Raw genomic sequence first — 20,632 nt, 5'->3', positions numbered from 1 at the left:
AATTGCACAATAGTTTTGCCGACTGCCTTCCCATTTAACGCGGGCGGCTCATTACAGGGAAATGTGTTTTGTCTCCGCGTAGCCCGCGCGCATCGCCGAAGGTTTGTCATTATAATCGGGTGGCATTGAGGGCCCCCCGCCCCCGCCCCCGCCCCCGCCCGCGTGTGTATTTATTCATTCGACAAACGCTCGCCCAACACCAGCGATGCGCAAGGCCACTCGCAGACACGTGGGCGCCGTTCTGCAACACGGTGAGTCAGGTACATTGTGCCGCATGGGACACGTTTACAAAAGGCTATTCTTGTTGAAGGAGCAAACGGAACGACCCAGCAAAATAGAGACAAAAGAGAGAGAGAGAGAGAGAGAGAGAGAGAGAGAGAGAGAGAGAGAGAGAGAGAGAGGAACTCATGGAGGTGGGCACAGAGGGTGATGGTTGGGGGAGGGCTGGAGGGAGGCAGAAGAGGGCATAGAGGAGATAGATGGCGATGGAAAATATTAAATAAAATAGATGTGGATCACCAGGCTATTAAAAAAGGCTGTTCTTGCTTAACTTTTCAAAAATATATATTTTTATGGATTTCAGAGAGGGAGAGAGAGAGAGAAATATCAGGGATGAGAGAGAATCATGGATCGGCTGCCTCCTGCGCGCCCCACCCTGGGGATGGAGGCTGCAACCCGGGCCTGTGCCCCGACCGGGAATCGAACCCTGATCTCCTGGTTCATAGGTTGACGTTCAACCCCTGAGCCACGCCGGCCGGGCTGCAGCTTTGGTGTGAAGCATCCTCCCTTCCTCAGACAGGCCGACATCCTCGTCGCTAGAACGCTGAGTGTGTGGGGCCCGGGGCACAGTCCCGGGACATCTTCTGGTCTCTTCCTTCCCCACAACCAGATGAGCCCGGGAACGAGGGTGCAGAGAGCGGGTCTCGCTCAGCCCGCTGCCCGCTGCCCGCCCTTCGCCCCCCGTGGTCCCCCTCCACCTCCGCGCACACACGCTCTGGACCCCTTCATTCTCCGCAGAACAAGCACCCGTCAGGCGTGTCTGTCAACAGCGCCCTCGAGGCGAGAGGAACGGCTCTCAGCCCCTTTCATCCACCGGGAAACGCGTCGTCCGGCCTTCATCACCCGCTCGCCCAGAGCGCGGGCGTGTCGGGGGGGGGGGGGGGGACTCCCTGGCCCTGTGCGTTGTCAGGGACCAGGTGGCTCGTTCTTTAGTCCTTCCTGATTGTTTCCATCACACACACCCACAGGAGGGGCCAGGAAGTCCATGCTCCCGACGGAAAACCAGATGTCGGTTCTCCTGGAGGGTCCATCGGGGGCAGCCCTGTGGGTATTGACATTGTACGGAGGCAGCAGCCCCTCCGGTCACCAGCGATGGATCCTAGCGGATGTGGATCAGTAGTCAAATGAGAGAGCCAGCCCGGCCCGCGTGGCTCAGGGGTTGAGCGTGGACCCAGGAACCGGGAGGTCACCAGTTCGATTCCCCGTCAGGGCCCAGGCCCGGGTTGGGGGCTCGATCCCCAGTGGAGGCATGGAGGAGGCGGCCGGTCCATGATTCTCTCTCATCATGGATGTTTCTCTCTCTCTCTCTCTTCCCCTCTCCCTTCTCAGAAATCAATAATATATATATATATTTTTTAAACCCTCAGGCAACTTCCTGCCTATCACAGATTTTCCAGGAATGAGCTACGGGCTCTGGGTTTGACTTCCTGCCCCAGTGGAACGCTGGGGTTTCTAGCTGAGGACTGGGGCTCCCCACAGTGAAGGCCCCGTCAGCACAAAGCGCAGGAGCCAGTGACGGTCCCCGTCCCCCCACACCCACACCCACACACACACGCACACACACACACACATGCACACACATACACATATGTGTCCACGCATATACACATACACACTCACACATGTGCGCATACATGCACATACACACACATATACCCTCGCAAACATATACATATACACATATGCGCACACATATGCGCACTCACACGCATGCGCGCGCACACGTGTCCCCAAGGAAGACATTCCGCTGCGGTGAATGTGAAGCCCAGAAACGCCAAGTCAGGGCCCGGCACAGGCGTGCGAGGCGGGAAGCGTCCTGTGGCGGAGATAACGAGGATCCTAACAATGGGGGGCCTGCCTCCTTCCTTCCTTCCTTCCTTCCCAGCCGGGGATGTGGACGGGTTCCTCCTCCGACGCCCCCAGGCCGGCAAGTGGCCGCCGGGACTCTGCACGTGGGCACACGGCCTCTCTCCTGAGACGATAACTGGCCCCAGCCAACAGGTCCGCTCGCCTCAAGGTTGGGACAAGAGAGCTCCCTTGTGGTCTCCCCTCAGACAGCCGTGGGTTGGGGGCGTGGGTTTTTGATGTGTGTCCCTCCCAGTGGCCGACACACAGGCAGGGTTTTTGCAAAGAAGCGAGCAGGCATCTGGGACAGGGGCCTGCTCAGTAAGAGGGGTAGGAAGCCGGCTCGGGGCAGCAGTATGCGTGGGGAAGGATATTTGAATGGGGTCTTGCAGGGTGAATAGGAGTTCGGGAAGGAAAAGGAGACGAAGAATACTTCTCAGAGAGGGACGGTGGTGACCACAGGGCCGGCTCCTGTGCCCGTTGCTGACGAGAGCCTCACTCACCCTCCACTCGGGGGAGGGGTCTGATAAGCTGGCTTATCTGTGTTGCTGGCTGTGGCTCTGCCGAAGAGAAGGCCGCGCTAATTAGAGATGCTGACAGCACAAGGACTCCGAGATACGGTATCTCAGCAGCGACTGAGTGTTCTCAGAATGTCCTAACCCAGCCCGGGCTGGTGTGGCTCAGTGAATAGAGCACCGGCCTGTGGACTGAAGGGCCCCGGTTCAGTTCCAGTCAGGGCACATGCCCAGGTTGTGGGCTCGATCCCCAGTGGGGGGCGTGCAGGGGGCAGCCGATCCATGATCCTCTCTCATCATTGCATGTTTCTCTCTCTCTCCCTCTCTCCCTTCTTCTCTGAGATCAATAAAAAAATATATTTAAAAAAAAAAGAATTTAAAATACTGAGCACGTGGAAATCACTCATTAGTGGGGAACAGAGAGCTGGGGACCGTGGGCAGGACGGTCCGAATCCAGAAAAGGGGAACCGAGGGGAAGGAAACACCCCGACACACCTGGGGGGGACCCTCAGGATGTTTCTCTAATGTCTACGTGAGCTGCTCTCCCCACTCGTCTGGGATGAAGAGAAAGAGCAGAACTCAGTATTTAAATGGGGGGGGGGGGGCTCTCTGATATGAATGTCAGGTCACCTGTGCTGAAAGGTCCAGCCCCCGAGGCTGCTGCCCCCCAGTCCATGGTGCCGGCTCCTGGCCGCTCCCCGCAGCGGCGGGAGGTGAGGCTGCCCCGGGGCCTCCCAGTGGCAGGACTCGTGGTCTGAACGCAACGAAACCCTTTCTAGGGGTGACGCCGGGGGGCGGAGTGTCCCTGAGCCCTCCGCGCAGAACCTGTTCCCTGTCGCGTGAATCTACCGTTTGTGCTTCCTGAGAAGAGCATGAGTCAGGGGAGACGCGATCGGCGACAAGATTTCCTTTTTAAATCCCGGGATCTGGTGATACGTATAGTGTCACGACCCTTTTACGCTAAATGTAAACACCTCGTAAAAAAGAGTCATTTTACCTACTTTATTGACAATCACGCATAAAGCGAAAATGAAATGTAAGGTAGCATTTGACACACCTGTGGAGGGCATGAGCTAGCATGGTTTTGAGGGGTTTTAATCACTTTTAATATCCACTTCCCCCGTAAATATACTAGGATACACACACACACACACACACACACAGATACACGTGCATATATGTGCACACACATGCATACATATATACACAGATACACAGATACACGTGCATGTATGTATATACACATGCATACATCTATATGCACACACACATATACACATACACAGATACATGTGCATATATGTATATACACATGCATACATCTATATGCACATACGCACATATATACACATACACAGATACACGTGCATATATGTATATACACATGCATACATCTATATGCACATACACACGTATATACATCTAAACACACGTACTGACGTATATACACCTATGACCATAGCTTATCCACGTGACCCATCTCCCATCTTTTGAATTGGGGTGTGTGTTTTTCCCCTCCTTAAATTCCAAACCTCCTGTCTTCAACTCGCACAGGAGCGTGCCCACGGCCTCCGCTGGCTGCTTATTGGGCAAGAACTGTCAGCCTCACTACGCGTGTCACCCTCTTCCTCAGGCCCAGGGAGGAGAGGAGGCTTGTGTGTGTGGGTGGCCGTGGGCTGCACCTGCGCTTTCCTCTCCGCTGGGAGCGGCGGCCCCGCACACCTGCCCCCCATCCAGAACCCTCGGCTCCCAGCCCCACACAATGGCCCGCCCGGCTTCCTCCTCCTCCCGGGGGCCCGCAGCTGCAGACCGGCTGCGCCCGCCTCGCCCCCTCCCGCCCTGAGTGGCTGATGCGAGCAGGAAGCCAGGAGGAAAACCCACTTGTAACAGGAAGAGACGCGGGCCGGGCAGGCACTTGATGGATATTCAACGCGGCGGCAAGGAGGAAGCTGCCTGTTGAAGCAGGCCGCCCCGCGATTTCTCGAGTTGAGGGAGAAAGGATGCGGCCAGGATGCTTTCGGTTGCTTAGCAACAGAGACCGAAGCCACGATGCGGGCTGAGGCCATCTGCCTGAGCCAGGCCCCCGGAGAAGGGGCCGCTGACAACAAAGGAAAGGAGAGGTAGGCGAACAAAATGAGTTTGCACCCCTCGCGGGGGGCTCCGCGGCCCCTTTGGAACCACCCTTGGCAGCAACCCTGTCCCTTGCTATTGAGATGCTCTTTCGAGGGGTTGATTTTAATACAGGACACGGGTGCCCGTACCACTACCCCGGCTGGCACTCCCCGCCTCGCTCCGGTTCCAGCACCTGCCGCAAAAGTTGGGCCAGAAGGGCCTGGCCAGTGTGGCTCGGTGGTTGGGCATCGACCTAGGAACCAGAAGGTCAGGGTTCGATTCCCGGTCAGGGCACATGCCCGGGGTGCGGGCTCCGTCCCCAGTGGGGGGCGTGCAGGAGGCAGCCGATCCATGAGTCTCTCTCATCATGGATGTTTCTATTTCTCTCTCTCTCTCTCTCTGAAATCAATTTTTAAAAATATTTTTTTAAAAAAAAAGGTGGTGGGAGGGGCCTTCTGGATGATCCCGGGTTTGCCTGCGAGAGGAAGCTGGGGTGGGAGCAGGAGATGCCGGGGGTGAAGGAGGCCGGGCTACGGGATCGTGAGAACGCGGTTTTGCGTTTCTGAGTGTTAGCTTGGGGTGGTCCGCCTCTGTGGCGACTGGACCAGGTAACATCTTCATAGGACGATTCTGGCTTCACTGAAATGTTAAGTGTCCCTCCTAACCCCTCCCCTAAGTCCCGCCCATGAAAATGAAGTTAAAAAATATATATTAAAAAGGGGGGAAAAGGAGGGGGGGGGTTCATTCAAGATAGACAATGAAAGAGAATGAAGAACGGGCAACAGGAGAAAGAGAAAGAAACAGAATTTGGAAGCTGACCGGCAGGAAAACATGGAAAGATCCCAAAATGCCCACCCACCACGGGAGCGAGACCCGCTGTGGACTCTGGCCACGCCCCGGCCACGAAAGGGACGAGACGGACCGCAGTTACCCGTAAAGGTACCCCCAACGCGGGTAAACCCGGCCAACGATCGTCGTATTCGGCAAAGCCAGACCCAGCGGCGAGGTATCGTTATTTCCGCCGAGATCAAACTCAAAAAGGCAGCAACACAAACACCTGGTGCCTAGAGAGGTGCTTGTCGGTAGCAAAACCACAGAGAGAAGCCAAGGCCGTGAGGAGTGAAAATAGCAAAGCCAGCAGAAGCCGCACCAGTGACTACAGGGGAAATGGGCAGACGCCCAAGACGTTAAAGGGTTTGTTTACCGGTGAAAAGTATGAAGGACCCCCCAGACCCCCCCCAAAAAAAATCTAACCCCTGAATTTAAACATAACCAACGTTTGTAACATTTTCCTCGTGGAAACACGGAAACGCACGCACACCAGCAAGTGGCAATAAATATAAACTTGGTGACTTACGGTTCTGGAGGTCCCAAGGGGTCTCGCTGGGGTCCGGGGGAAATCCCGTTTTCCTACCTTATCTGCCGGGCAGCAGGTCCGCGTTCTCTGGCGGAGATTCCACGAGAGAAGAATAAAAGTTTTCTGATCTTTCCAGGACGCGGCAGGCCCGCTGCCTTCTGTCCTACAGGTTCTAGGGGGAAAACATGGGTTTTCTTGCCTTTTTTTCAGCCTCTAGGCCCTGCCCCGGTCCTCACCACGCATTGCGATTGCCCTGACCCTCGGCGTCTGCCCTCCACACTCAGACGTCTGCAGGTTGCATTGGGTCCATCTGGTCGACCCAGGTGAGTCTCCTTATCTCCCTATCCAGCTTCAAGCACTTTAACTCCACCCGTTACCCTCATTGGCCCTTGTCCTCACAACATATTCCGGTTTCCTGGCGTTTGGATATAAGTATATTGGGGGAAGGGGGCGGGGGGGGAATTATTCCACCCATCACAACAGGTTAAACTGAAACATCAAGGGTGTTTTTTTGGAAGATGGAATGAGTTTTACTAGGAATTATTTCAGCCGGTCAACAACAAATCCACGTTACTAACCCGTCACCGGTTAATGATGTGGATTAAACTATTAACCGGTTAGTAATGCGGATTCATTGCTAACCAGTTAGTAATGTGGATTTCGTCATTGAAGAAAACACGATAATTTCTTTTATATATATATATTTTATTGATTTTTTACAGAGAGGAAGGGAGAGGGATAGAGAGCTAGAAACATTGATGAGAGAGAAACATCGATCAGCTGCCTCCTGCACAAACCCCACTGGGGATGTGCCCACAACCCAGGTACATGCCCTTGACCGGAATCGAACCTGGGACCCTTCAGTCCGCAGGCCGACGCTCTATCCACCGAGCCAAACCGGCTACGGCGAAAACACGGTAATTTCAAGAGAAACATCAAAAGCGCTTTATTCAAAGTCACGTCCGTCGCTAGCACTTCTCTTCAAAATAATGAATTAAAACTTCCCGAAAATGCTCTCTCTCTTTTTTTTTTTTTTTTGGCACGAAATTCGACGCGTTTAAGCGTAAAAATATCTATGACGTGAACACCCTCAGCAAATGTGACGCAGGAAGTTTTGAAGCTTGTCGTCGATCCAGCCCAATAGCACCCACATCAAGTCGCCTCCATATCAACACACGCGTGACTCCGTCTCGTGAAAAAAAAATCCGCATTAGTAACCGGTCCACCTGGCGTAAGCGTCCAGTTCTGAGAGGTGGCACTCGAGCCATGTGTTTTCGACTCCAACTTTCCTTTCCTTGATCCAGTTTTACTGTCATAAAAAAAAAAGAAAAAAAAAGTGGTGATTTTGCCCCAACCAGGTGGCCGGGTCGGTCGGAGCTTCCTCCCACCAGGGACTTTCCCCCGTGTCCTCTGACATGAGTCACCTTGGCCGCCACCAAGAGGAATGTTACGCCAGGGACCGTGGGCATCGAGTCATAAAACGTTGAGTAAAGACTTGAAGATGTTCGCCTACCCTGGTCCAGCGGCCAGATGGAGCCAGTGACAAAAATACAGGACACCCGCTTACGTGTGAGACGTCGGGCGAGTCACCCACACAGGGGTCAGTATCCGTGTGCCCGGGCAACCTTTGGGACACACGACACGGGAAAAGTATGTGTGGCTGATGTGAAATGTCAGTGTAACCGGACAGTCTGCATTTTACCACCTGACAACCCTGTCGGTTAAAAAAAAAAAAAAAAAAAAAAACCCAAACACTCCCTTCTGGCCAGGCTTTCAAGCAAGTAGTTATCTGAGTAGAGGGGCCACTGGGAGACTTCCCTGTGTAAAAGAAGGGAAAAAAATCTAGGTAAGTAATTCAGCAAAGCAAAGCTTCGTTCTGTAAGACATCCCTGCCCTAAAGGTACCCCTTTTGTGCACGGGTGATTTTGTGTGATGTGTTTCCCAAAGTATTCTACGCCTGTGAAAGACAGTAAGAATCATTCCTTTTTTTAAATATATTTTTATTGATTTCAGAGAGGAAGGGAGAGGGGGAGAGAGGGGAACATCCATGATGGGAGAGAATCACGGATCGGCTGCCTCCTGCACGCCCCACCCTGGGGATCGAGCCCACAACCCGGGCCTGTGCCCCGACCGGGAATCGAACCCTGACCTCCTGGTTCATAGGTCGACGCTCAACCACTGAGCCACACCGGCCGGGCAAGAAGAAAACCATTCTTGTTTCATCTGTTTCAGACCCAACAACACAGACACACATACTCCTAACGAGGTGCAGGCCGCCAAGGCGAGGGACCCCGGTTCTGGGAGAGCACCTCGGAGGAGAAGCCACAGACACCGTGGAGATCAGCCCAAGGGTGACTGAACCCCCACAACGCCCTCCCCGTCCCCCCCGCCCCATGCAGTCCGTCCTCCAACGAGGAGATAGCAGCTTAGTCTGTTCTTGGCAGAAGGCATCCTATTTTCATTAGATAAGCTTAGCGATTGCAGGGGCGAGAAGATTCCGAAACCCCAACGCTGCCTGCACTTCGGGGCAGATGACCCTGACGGGGCAGCGCTGGCAAAGACATTCAGCCCCGGCCAGTGTGGCTCAGTGGATAGAGCATCGGCCTGCAGACTGAAGGGTCCCAGGTTCGATTCCCGGTCAAGGGCACAGGCCCGGGTTGCGGGCTGATCCCCAGTGGGGGGCGTGCAGGAGGCAGCCGATCCATGATTCTCTCTCATCGTGGATGTTTCTGTCTCTCTCCCCCTCTCCCTTCCTCTCTGACATCAATAACAATATATTTAAAATATATATATATACATATATAAGCCAGTCAGAGAAAGACAATATCCCGTGATCTCACTCATAGGTGGGATCTAAGTAGCAAAATAAACTGATGAACAGAGTGGATCTAGAGACGTGGACGCATGGAACAGAGGGTGGGAGGGGTGGCGGGGGAGGGGAGGTAATCAACCAAGGACCTTGTGTGCAGATGTGCGTAACCCGAGGACACAGACAACAGGGTGGCGAAGGCCTGGGGTGGGGGGTGGGGCCGGGGGGAGGGGAGGCAGGCTGGAGGGGGTCAGTGGGGGGGACGGACATATGTCATACTTTATTTTTTATATATATATTTTTATTGATGTCAGAGAGGAAGGGAGAGGGAGAGAGAGATAGAAACCTCAACGATGAGACAGAATCATGGATCGGCTGCCTCCTGCACACCCCTTACTGGGGACCGAGCCCGCAGCCCAGGCCTGTGCCCTTGACCGGCATCGAACCCGGGACCCTTCAGTCCGCAGGCCGACGCTCTATCCACTGAGCCACACTGGCTGGGGCCATATGTAATGCTTTCAACAATAAAGAATTATTTTTAAAATAAAATAAAACGTAAAATAGCCCTGCCCCCCATCACCACCGGCGCCTCCCCCGCCGCCCACGCAGAGGGCAGCTTTCGGGGTGGCGTGAGACCCCGCGATTGGCAGGGTCTCGGATTCAGATGAAACCCCACCTCGGCTGACACAGATGGTTCTAGAATCCCAGAAGCACAAACCCAGTTGGAGGAGGTCACCTTCCCCTTAGACCTGCTCGGTGTTTAGGAAAAGATTTGGGGGGGACGATGCTCTCCCCACCGATCCTTGGGCGTGGCTGGGAGGAGGCATGTCCTCCTAGCAGCACGCGGGGGGGGGGGGGGGGGGAGGGGGGGTGGCTGAGGTGCAGGGGCCTCGCTGGCAAGCTGAAGGCCGTGGGTCTCGTTCGCAATTTATCGCGGCGCCGATTTATTTACTTTTCCCCCCGAAACGGGGCTGTTTAGAGAAGCTGGCCCGTCATTGTTTGCATCTGGGCAGGACACGGGGCTCAGGCCTGGCCAGCTCATGGGGCCGAAGGGAGGTCGTGTATTGGCGATAAGACCAGCCTCCGGGGGGAAAACTCACAATATTTGGGATTCGGGGTATCTCGCCTACGTCACCGGGGGGTACAGAAGCGGCACTTGTGGGACCAGGCGGCTCCCAGGAATGTAAACTCCGGGCCTATTTGGCCTATTTCGGGGGCGGGGTGGATGATTGGGGGGGCGGGGCAGAGTGATTTGACTCTCGGGGTAAAAATAAAAAGCCATCTTTCCTGCTTAACTCTCTCTCTCTGTGTTTAACTCTTGGAAGTTGCCATATGCCTGCTGGGACTCGCTGGGAATGGACAGTGAGAATGTTGGTTAGGTCCCAGGAAGGATGAAAAGATTTAAAAAAGTGCCCGGCCTGCCCTGGCTGGTGTGGCTCAGTGGGGAGAGCGTCCGGCCTGCGGACTGCAGGGTCCTGGGTTCGATTCCGGTCAAGGGCGCTGTCCCCCATGTGGGGCCTGCAGGAGGCAGCCCGGTCCATGATTCTCTCTCATCACGGATGTTTCTGTCTCTCTCTCTCTTTCCCTTCCTCTCCGAAATCAATAAAAATGTATTATTTTTAAAAAGCCAATGCATTAGTGGTTTAGAGTGTTTCACGCCTCATCTCGGACACAGTCAAGGTGCGGAGTGGAAGCGGCTGCTGGGCAGTAGTAACGAGGGAGGCGGGCAGGGTGCCCCCGGGGAGCTCCCGGCATCGACGTCCAAGTCTCGCTGTGACGTCGACCTTCAGTAAAAGCCAAAAAAAACCACATAATTTAAAAATGGATCTATTGAGTGTTCCCAGCTCATATGTATCATATCAATCTTTCACGGAATCAATCGCTTTATCGCTGCTTTGTAGAAGTCCGTCAACGAGGGGCTATTTTTAAATGTTCTGGCCTGTACAGTCCTCCCTCTAGATCCCTTCGTCCGGCTCCTCATTCGTGCCTTTTCTCGTCTCATCGGTCAAAACCCACTTCCCGTTCTTGTTTCACCAAATCGGAGCTTCTTTTTTTTCTTTTTAAAATTTTTTTATTACAGTCCGCGTTCAATATTATTTTGTGTTCGTGGGTAGACAATCCTATCCTTTCTTTTTAAATATATTTGTATTGATTTCAGAGAGGAAGGGAGAGGGAGAGAGAGAGAGGGAAGCATCCATGATGAGAGTGGATCATGGATCGGCTGCCTCCTGCACGCCCCACACTGGGGATGGAGCCCGCAACCCGGGCCTGTGCCCTGATCGGGAATCGAACCCTGACCTCCTGGTTCCTAGGTCGATGCTCTACCGCTGAGCCACGCCGGCCAGGCGACTGTCATGTCCTTTGCAAAGTGTGCCCAGGATATTTCCAGTTCACGGGCACCATGCATCGTCATCATGACAATATCTTGACTGCATTCCCTGTGCTGTGCTTTCCATCCCCGTGACTGCTCTGTAACCGCCCGTTGGTACTCCTTAACCCCGTCCCCTTCTTCACCCGGCGCCCCCCCACAAACCCCCTCCCCTCTGGCCACCATCAGCCTGAGCCCTGTACCTACGAGTCTGTTTCTGTTTCGCCAAAACCCATTTGAAAAGCCACCTCCTCCGAGAAGCCCTCCCTGACTCCCGTGAGGAACTCCATCCCGCCCTCCGCCTCGCCCGCCATCCTACGTTAGCTCCCGCCTCCGCCTCCAGCCCTTTGGTGTCTTTCTAGCAGGGAGCACAGTTCCTGCGGCTGTATCCTCCAGGAACGCAGGGTTTTAAAAGTCACTAGAATGGCGCGCCCCCAGGCGTGGCTCGGTGGTTGAGCAGCGACCCCTGAACCAGGAGGTCCCCAGTTCCATTCCCGGTCGGGGCACAGGCCCGGGTTGCAGGCTCAATCCCCAATAGGGGGCGTGCAGGAGGCGGCCGGTCCGTGATTCTCTCTCATCGCGGATGTTTCTATCTCTCTCTCTCCCTCTCTAAAATCAATTTAAAAATATGTATAGTTTTAAAAGCAGCCCTAGCCAGTTCAGTTCAGTGGATAGAGCGTCGGCCTGCAGATGGAAGGGTCCCAGGTTCGATTCTGGCCAAGGGCACAGGCCCGGGCTGTGGGCTCGATCCCCAATAGGGGGCATGCAGGAGGCGGCCAGTCCGTGATTCTCTCTCATCGTGGATGTTTCTGTCCCTCTCCCTCTCCCGTCCTCTCTGACATCAATAAACAATAGATTTTAAAAGATAATAATACAGAGGTTGCCCAGACAGGCTGGTTCCTCCTCCCGCCTTCCATGGAGGCCGCGCTGATGCCGGTCTGTGCCAGGACTTCTAAGTAACAACCCCCCACCCCCCACCCCCCCATCCCCCCCACCCCCCACCCCCATCCCCCCCCCACACACGGAGCCTCTGCAACGATGTGTCTAAACTTGGGCAGCATCGTCCCTGACCTTGACACGGCAGATGCCGGCGCTGAGCACGCTGAGCACGGAGAACGATACAAAAAGCATTTGGACTCTGAACGCCAAAGGACACCAGCCAAGTGCAATGGAGGTTGGATGTGAAAACGTGTTGGTGTTATGGGTCTGTGGTTTTAGGGGAAAAAATAAAATAAAAAGATGACTCAGGACGGCTCTGAGGAGGAGAAGGAGGAGGGGGAAGGAGAGGAGGGGGAAGGGGAGAGGGAGGGGGAGGGGGAAGAGGAGGAGGAGGGGGAGGAGAGGGAGGAGGAGGGGGAGGGGGAGGAGAGGGAGGGGGAGGAGGGAGAGGGGGAGGAAGGGGGGAGGGGGGAGGAGGGGGAGGGGGAGGAGGAGGAGGAGGCTAACACAGAAACATCTCCCCACTGGCCTGTGGTTAACCGAGCCACTTACTGGTTCCCCAGGCCTGGGCTCCTGGGTCAGGTCGGTGCAAGTCCCTGGCAGAGGTGCACGCTGGGAAAACCAGTGGCTCCTCCGTTACCACGGGCGGACTCTCTCCCAACGTCCTCGAAGCCACACGCCTCCCCCAAACCTCCCTTCCTCTGGTCCGAGAGCGAGCAGGTGTGTGTCCCCGCAAGGCAGAGCAGAGCGGCCACCCCGGGCCAGCAGCAAAGGGGACCCCACGGCTCTGCTTCCAACGGACGGAGGGGAGACCTGCCCCGAAATGGTGCCCCTCCCTGGGCACCGGGACGTCTGCCACGAAGGAGTGTCTCTCTCAGCGAGGAGCCATGGGCCGGCCGGCGAGGCTCAGGGGTTGCGCATCGACCTGGGAACCAGGAGGTCACAGACCACGGTTCGATTCCTGGTCGGGGCACAGGCCCGGGTTGCGGGCTCGGTCCCCAGTGGGGGGCGTGCAGGAGGCAGCGGATCCATGATCCTCTCTCATTCTCATCACTGCTGTTTCTCTCTCCCTCTCCCTTCCTCTCTGACATCCTGGGGACGCGGCGGGGCCCACGGCGACCCCCCTCCTCCCAGTTTTTCCATGTGTGTCGTGTAGATGATCCGTAATAACAGGCCGTCAGTACCCGCCCCCCCGAATCGGCGGAATTTTCCGAGGCCCCGTCCAAACCGCGGGGCCCACTCGTCATCGGGGGACAGATGCCGTCCCTGCTTCAGTCACCGTGTCCGTCTGCTCCGTGAGGCCATCAGACGCTACCAAGGAGGCGGCCCCGGACGTGTCACCCACGGAGAGCTCACAGGCGGCTGTGGCCACTGCCCAGGGCTGGGCCGAGGAGGCCGCCCTCAGGGAGGAAATGCCAGAGGGGCGGCGCCTACACTGACATTCCCACCCTCGGGGAGACCGGGAGGCGACCTTTGGGGCTGCCCGGCCCCTGAGAGCCCCCCACCCCCGCCCAGCATCTCTGACGAGAATGACAGAGGGGCAGGTGGTGGCAGGGGAGGCGAAGGCCTTGTTCACTGACAAGGGCCCCGGCAGACACTCCACCGTCCCCGGCCCACCTGCCCCGTGAACACACGGGAGGGTCATGAGCCGGAGGAAACCGGCAGCTTCCACAGCCAACCCCTTGGGCTCAGGACCTGGTGTTCCCGCTGCCTGCACCCCGGCCCCCACCCCAGCCCCGTGTTTACTTAGCTGCCTGCTTCTCACCGGAGCCGGGAAGCTCTCACCTCCACTGGTGACACGGTTCCACCGCCCTCCACCCCCTCCCCCCCCCCCCTCCACGCCTCCACCCCCTCCCCCCTGAGGCAGCCGCACAGCCGCCCTGACACCATCCTCTCCCACCTGCAGCAGCTCCCGGCCTGTCCGGTTCCCCACAGCAGGGCCAGGGCCCAGGACGGGGCTCACGAGAAACATAGACTCTGCCGGGCCAAGGTTTGACCCCGGAGGGAGGGAGGGGGGCGTCCCAGCGCCTCCAGTCTGAGCATCATTTGTACCGTCGCTCCATTTCCATGGGTTAAACCCCCTTAAGCAGGTCAAACGCAAGGGTTGCGACAATTATCTGGAGAATTCAGATGCAAAAAATAGTAGCTCCAGCCGGCGTGGCTCAGTGGTTGAGCATCGACCCATGAACCAGGAGGTCACCGTTCGATTCCCCGTCAGGGCCCATGCCCGGGTTGTGGGCTCCATCCCCAGTGGGGGGCGTGCAGGAGGCAGCTGATCCATGACTCTCTCTCACCATGGATGTTTCTCTCTCTCTCCCTCTCCCTTCCTCCCTGAACTCAGTAAAAAAAAGAAAGAAAATCCACATTGACTTCAAATACCCATTTCAAGAGACCGTGACTCGTCCTCGCTCCTTCGGTCTGGACTTGACGTCCGTGTGAACATCTGGCGACAAACACCCTCCTGTCTGCTGACAGTGGGTGCTGGGCCTCTGCTCTCCCCACAGGGAGGGCGTTCCGAATGAACGCAGCGCCAGAGAACCGGGGGTGCCCATGCCGTTCTCCATGGGCTCCCTAGGAAAGAGTCGGGCCGAGAATGCGGTTCCAGACTCCACTCAGCGGCTTCCCCGCCGTCCGGTCCCCTCCGCGCTGCCTCTCGTGGTCCCCCGTGTTCTGAATGACAAGGTGGGGCTAACGGCAGGCGGCATTCCCCTGGCGTTTAACCCATGACGATCAGCCCGCTCTCTGCAAGACGGAGACTTTGTCAACCACAAAGATAAGCCGACGACAGAAATACTCGCCCCTCCCTGTCTTTCCTGCGCATCCGTTTCCACGCTGGTCGTCTGTGTGTTGGAGGTGCGTTCGGAATAGCCGGTGGGACCCTCCTCGGCAAGGAGAGGCTGCTTTTTCTCAGGCCGGGATTTGGAAGGTGGACGAGATGGCTGGCAAGTTCGCGCCGTCTCCAGATGGAAGACATTTGGGGGAAACGCACCAGGACGTCCAAATGTTTATAAGAAATACGAGAGGGGAGAATTGGGGGATGCCGAACGGAGAGACAAAATAAACAGGGTCAGTCCTCTGCCACCTCCTGGGTTTCCTTCCAGATCTCTGAACTCCCCCCAAATGGAGGCCCCCGTTTGGCTCAAACAGGGAGAGGGCGGAGATGGAGCAAAACTACATACAGAAAAGCCCGGCCGGTGCGGCTCAGTGGGTGGAGCGTCGACCTAGGAACCAGGAGGTCACGGTGCGATTCCCGAACGGGGCACAGGCCCGGGTTGTGGGCTGGATCCCCAGTGCGGGGCGTGCAGGAGGCAGCCGGTCCATGATCCTCTCTCATCATGGATGTTTCTATCTCTCTCTCTCTTCCTTCCTCTGTGAAAGCAATAAAAATATGTTTTTTAAAAAAGATATTTCTGTACAAACACACATGTTCTCAGCAAGATCCTCACGGAGTTCTCTGCGCGTGGAAACAGTGATAATACTGCAGGCCTGCCCCCTGCCCCCACCCCCCCAAGGCGTGTCTGTGTCCCGGACATAGTCCGCCTTGGGGGACCTCTGACTACTTTCTGCCTAAAAGCTGTTTTATGTTGTTGTAAGAAATCGCCGCCCCGCACACACCCTCTTTTTCTTGTTTCTCTTTTTAAGCCCATCCCTTAGAAGCAAAGAAAATATGGCCGGTGATCATTAGCCAGTTTTATGTTATTTACTAAGATAAGATTTACAGCTTCCCAGTAAGGACGGGCTCTGTGTGCCCCCCCCCCCGCCCCCCTCCCCACCCCCCCACCCCCACCCCACCCCCCGCCTCGATTGGCTGCGACACTGAGCCAGGTTTCCTTGTAAATGCGGGGCTCTCCGGAGATGGGGCAATTCCTGGCCGCCACTCGCCCCCCGTGACCTCGCGAAACGGCCCGATCACAGCTCATTGTTGATTAGAACAGTCTCGGAAGGTGGTATGCGAAAAACAAGTTAACCTAAGGAAAAGGGAAATCTGTTTTTTAAAGGCTGGTGGGATAACTAGATAACCGGACGGGAAAGGGGAGGTAAGACACTTCGTCGAAAAGCAGGGGCTACCCAGCCCGCGTGGCTCAGTGGTTGAGCGTCGGTCTATCAAACAGGAGGTCAGGGTTCAATTCCCGGTCAGGGCACTGGCCTGGGTTGCAGGCCCCATCCCCAGTAGGGGGCGTGCAGGAGGCAGCCGGTCCATGATTCTCGCTCATCATGGATGTTTCTATCTCTCTCTCCCTCTCCCTTCCTCTCTGACATCAATAAAAATATCTATTTTTTTTTTTTAAAAAAAAGCACAATGTGTCTTGTTTCAGTCTGTAACTTCCCCAAGGCCCACCAGGAAGGCGACGGTGAAAATAGCTACCTAACATCAAATGACACCTTAATGGGCCCTAAGTATTAGCACAGATTGGATACAAGACATTGTATCCAATTGTGATTCAATGGACACAAGACATTGTATCCAATTGTGATCCAATGGACACGATACATTGTATCCAATTGCGATCCAATGGACACGAGACATTGTATCCAATTGTGATCCAATGGACACGTCCAATGGACACAAGACATTGTATCCAATTGTGATCCAATGGGCACGATACATTGTATCCAATGGACACGATACATTGTATCCAATTGTGATCCAATGGACACGATACATTGTATCCAATTGTGATCCAATGGACACAAGACATTGTATCCAATTGTGATCCAATGGACATGATACATTGTATCCAATTGTGACCCAATGGACACGATACATTGTATCCAATTATGATCCAATGGACACAAGACATTGTATCCAATTGTGATTCAATGGACACAAGACATTGTATACAATTGTGATCCAATGGACACAAGACATTGTATCCAATTGTGATCCAATGGACACAAGACATTGTATCCAATTGTGATCCAATGGACACAAGACATCGCCACAATTTAAAGTTATTCGCAGCCAGGCCCGCTTTACGGAGCCCATCTTCTGCAGGGACAGTGGGATGTCAGCGAAACTGTTCTCTGATGTGGCAGGGGTCAAGGCACGTTCTCTGCTGGGTCCAGCCCGGGGCATCCCGGCCACCAACTCTCGGCCCCTTCACAACCTCCGTCCGCCCGAAGCCTTCTCTCTCTGCCCCCTCCCAGCACCCAGTGGGAGCCCCTGTCACCCTCACCTTATGAAAGCATCCGTTTCAAGGCGGCGCCAGAGTTAATGGTTAAACCCGGTGTTTGTGGTCCCATGAATGCGGGTCACAGCTCGAATGGGCCTTTAGACAGAAGGTACATAGAGGAGCGGGCGCCGCTCGGGGCCGTATTACAACACGTCTGTCAGGCCCGGAGGAGCAAACAACGCGTCTGATTGATTTTAAAAGAAAAAGGAAAGAAAAAGGAAAGCTGGCAGACAGCGCTCGCGGGGCCATGAGCCCCAAACCCTGCCCCGAGTTAAAGCTGGAGACGCCGAGCCCTGGCCGGTGTGGCTCAGCGGATAGAGCATCCGCCTGCGGACGGAAGGGTCCCGGGTTCGATTCCAGTCAAGGGCACATGCCCGGGGTTGCGGGCTCGATTCCCAGCGGGGGGCGTGCAGGAGGCGGCCGGTCCATGATTCTCTCTCATCACTGATGGTTCTCTCTCTCCCTTCCTCTCTGAAATCTATAAAAAATATATTTTAAAAATAAATAAAAAAGTGGAGACAATGAAGCACAGATTCCCAGTCTCAACGCCCCAGGACCGGCTCCCTCTGGGGCAATCACTGTGGTCACATCCGGGAGACCCATCTTCGCTCTCGCACCCTCAGCTGCGGAGGGCAACCAGGCGATGTGTCTCTCTCACATCGATGCCTCTCTCTCTCTCTCTCTCTCTCTCCTCGCCCCCTCCCTTCCACGCTCTCTAAAAACCAATGGAAAAACATATCCTTGGGTGAGGATGTACAAAACAAACAAAAAATAAGGCCTTCAATGAAAATAAAATGACCCTACGCAGGTGGAAGGTGGAGGAGCCGGGACCTGGCCATTGGCATCACCGGAACATCGACCGAGGCTGTTTAATGATTAGAGCGGCAAACGGTGAGTCACCGCTACCTGGCCAGTCCGGTGTCAGAGCGACTTATCTCCCCGGCCAGGTGGCCCCGTTCTCACAGGGATTCCAGAGAAAGAGAGGAAGCTTGGCTCGTTACTCCTCGCCCGAGCACGCCATTCCAACACCTTCCGTACTTTGGGGGTTGGGCGGATGTTGAGGAAACTGATTTTATTTTGTGGTGGTTTTTTTAAAATATATTTTTATTGATTTCAGAGAGGAAGGGAGAGAGAGATAGAGAGAGAGGGAGAAACATCAATGATGAGAGAGAATCATAGATCGGCTGCCTCCTGCACGCCCCCCACTGGGGATCGAGCCCGCAACCCCGGCAGGTGTCCTTAACCAGGAATCGAACCCAAGACCCTTCAGTCCGCAGGCTGACGCTCTACCCATCGAGCCACACCGGCCAGAGCTGATTTTGCTTTGATTAAAGTGCCAACGAGCCCGGGTCCTGCGTACACTCACTGACCAACGCCCGTTAGGTGAGGGTCCAAGCGAGAACGCGCCGTGAGGCAATGGGTTGGCAGGAAGCGATTGGCTCCGTCTTTATACGTTTTCTGCAAACTGCCCAGGACCTGGTGCGATCAGCCCGCTTCACGGTGAGTCATCGGGCGCCTGTTCTTCATCCACCCCAATGCTGTGCCTACTCGGGGGGCCGCTCTGGTGCACGCCCCGGTGCTGTGCCCACCAGAGAAACCCAGGGTCACCAGACCGCCACAGTGGCTTGGACGCGCGTCTTCAGGAAGTGGACAGCGACTGTAACTCATTAACCGACCTTTAGCGGATATCCTCGCACCCCGCGGGCTCAGGCGACGCTGCCAAAGGCCTTTCGGGGGGTTGGCAGGGATGACTTGGAGTCACTGGCTAACCTGTCAATCATTGACGAGTCCTTTCTGAAGCCAGCTAGCGAAGACTGCCGCCGCCGTGCCCACACGGGTCCCCGTAGGCGTGGGTCGCCGTAGGCGCGCTCTGCGGTGGCAGCAGCTGCACCAAGGGCAGTGGTCGGCAAACTCATCAGTCCACAGAGCCAGATACCAACAGGACAACGATTGAAATCTCTTTTGAGAGCCACATTTTTTTAACTGAAACTGTATAGGTAGGTACATTGTTATGAACTTAATGAGGGTGCTCCTAAGCTGGCCTTTGCTAAAAGCGTCCTCAATCTGATGGAGGTACGTTCACTGAGGTCGACCCCTTCCAACTCTCCCATCCACACTCGCCTTGTAGACTTGTTTCGTCCGTCTCCTTCCGTTCATCCTCTCTGTACGTCCAAACCATCTCAACATACCTTTCTCAATCTCAACACTACATCTTCTTTCACTCCACAACGTTCCCTAAAATTAACTTAATAAACTTTACTTAAAGTGTTAATTCAACTTCGCACTGTACGTGGGCGCCCGCACGTGGTATTTTGTGGAAGAGCCACACTCAAGGGGCCAAAGAGCCGCATGTGGCTCTCGAGCCGTGGTTTGCCGACCACGGTACTAGAGGCCTGGTGCATGAAATTCGAGCACTGGGGGAGGGGAGTCCCTCAGCCTGGCCTGCGCCCTGTGGGAGCGCACTGACTGCCAGGGGGCAGCTCCTGTGTTGAGCGTCTGCCCCCCGGTGGTCAGTGCTTGTCATAGCGACTGGTCATTCTGCTGGTTCCACCTTAATGGTCATTTAGGCTTTTATTCTATGGGTTTATTTCTCACGATAAAGCAAAGTGCAGGATGATGAAGTGTGCGTGTCGTTTCAGATTTCCCCAGGTGATTCTAGTTTGCCCCCAGGGTCGATAACTACTGCTCTGGGTCTTGTTGTGTCTGCGTGCGTGTGTGCACGTGTGCATGCGTGTATATGTGTGCATGCATGTACATGTGTCCTTTTTTTCATGGTGGTGTTTAAAACAGAAGGCGGGGGGCCTGGAAGTGGCCCACCTTCGCCCCTTGGCAGTGGTCAGACTGTCTTGATGGAGAAAAACGATGACTCGAAGGGGAGTCTGGGCTGTTGTGTTTTGTGTCTCTCCCCAGCTGAGAGGGAACGCGCATTCCTTACTGCCAGCCGCCCGCCGCCCGCTGGGTTCTGAGCACCTGTTCCCTGTGTCACGTGGACGGTCCCTCAGCCCCTTTCACAAAAATATGTTCATTTCTCACAAGCGCCGGGTATCTGCTTCCAGGAGCCGGGCAGATAAGCTTCAAAAGGCCGGAGTCACTCATTAATGGGCCAGCGAGCGAGGGACCTGCAGCCGCTCAAGCGCCTCACAGGTTCCGGCAGGGGGCTGGGAGTGGGGGGTGATCAGCACCCCGTGATGCTCCCCGTCAGCCCTGGGTGGCTTTGGCACGTTCTGTACCATA

General features: G+C 55.4%; 1 protein-coding gene across 1 annotated transcript in view; it reads right to left on the bottom strand.

Annotated features, from left to right (window-relative positions):
* Window positions 1-11,599, bottom strand: part of LOC118678950 — a 152,005-nt gene extending 140,406 nt beyond the window's left edge. Inside the window, exon 1 of the mRNA XM_036355192.1 lies at window positions 11,493-11,599. Within this exon, the coding sequence (XP_036211085.1) occupies window positions 11,493-11,599 (107 nt within the window). The remainder of the gene's footprint in view (window positions 1-11,492) is intronic.
* Between the last annotated feature and the right edge of the window lie 9,033 nt (window positions 11,600-20,632).

Source organism: Myotis myotis, unplaced genomic scaffold (assembly GCF_014108235.1).
Source record: "Myotis myotis isolate mMyoMyo1 unplaced genomic scaffold, mMyoMyo1.p scaffold_m19_p_21, whole genome shotgun sequence".
Taxonomy (NCBI): Eukaryota; Metazoa; Chordata; class Mammalia; order Chiroptera; family Vespertilionidae; genus Myotis; species Myotis myotis.
This window is presented reverse-complemented; position numbering and strand designations above follow the sequence as displayed.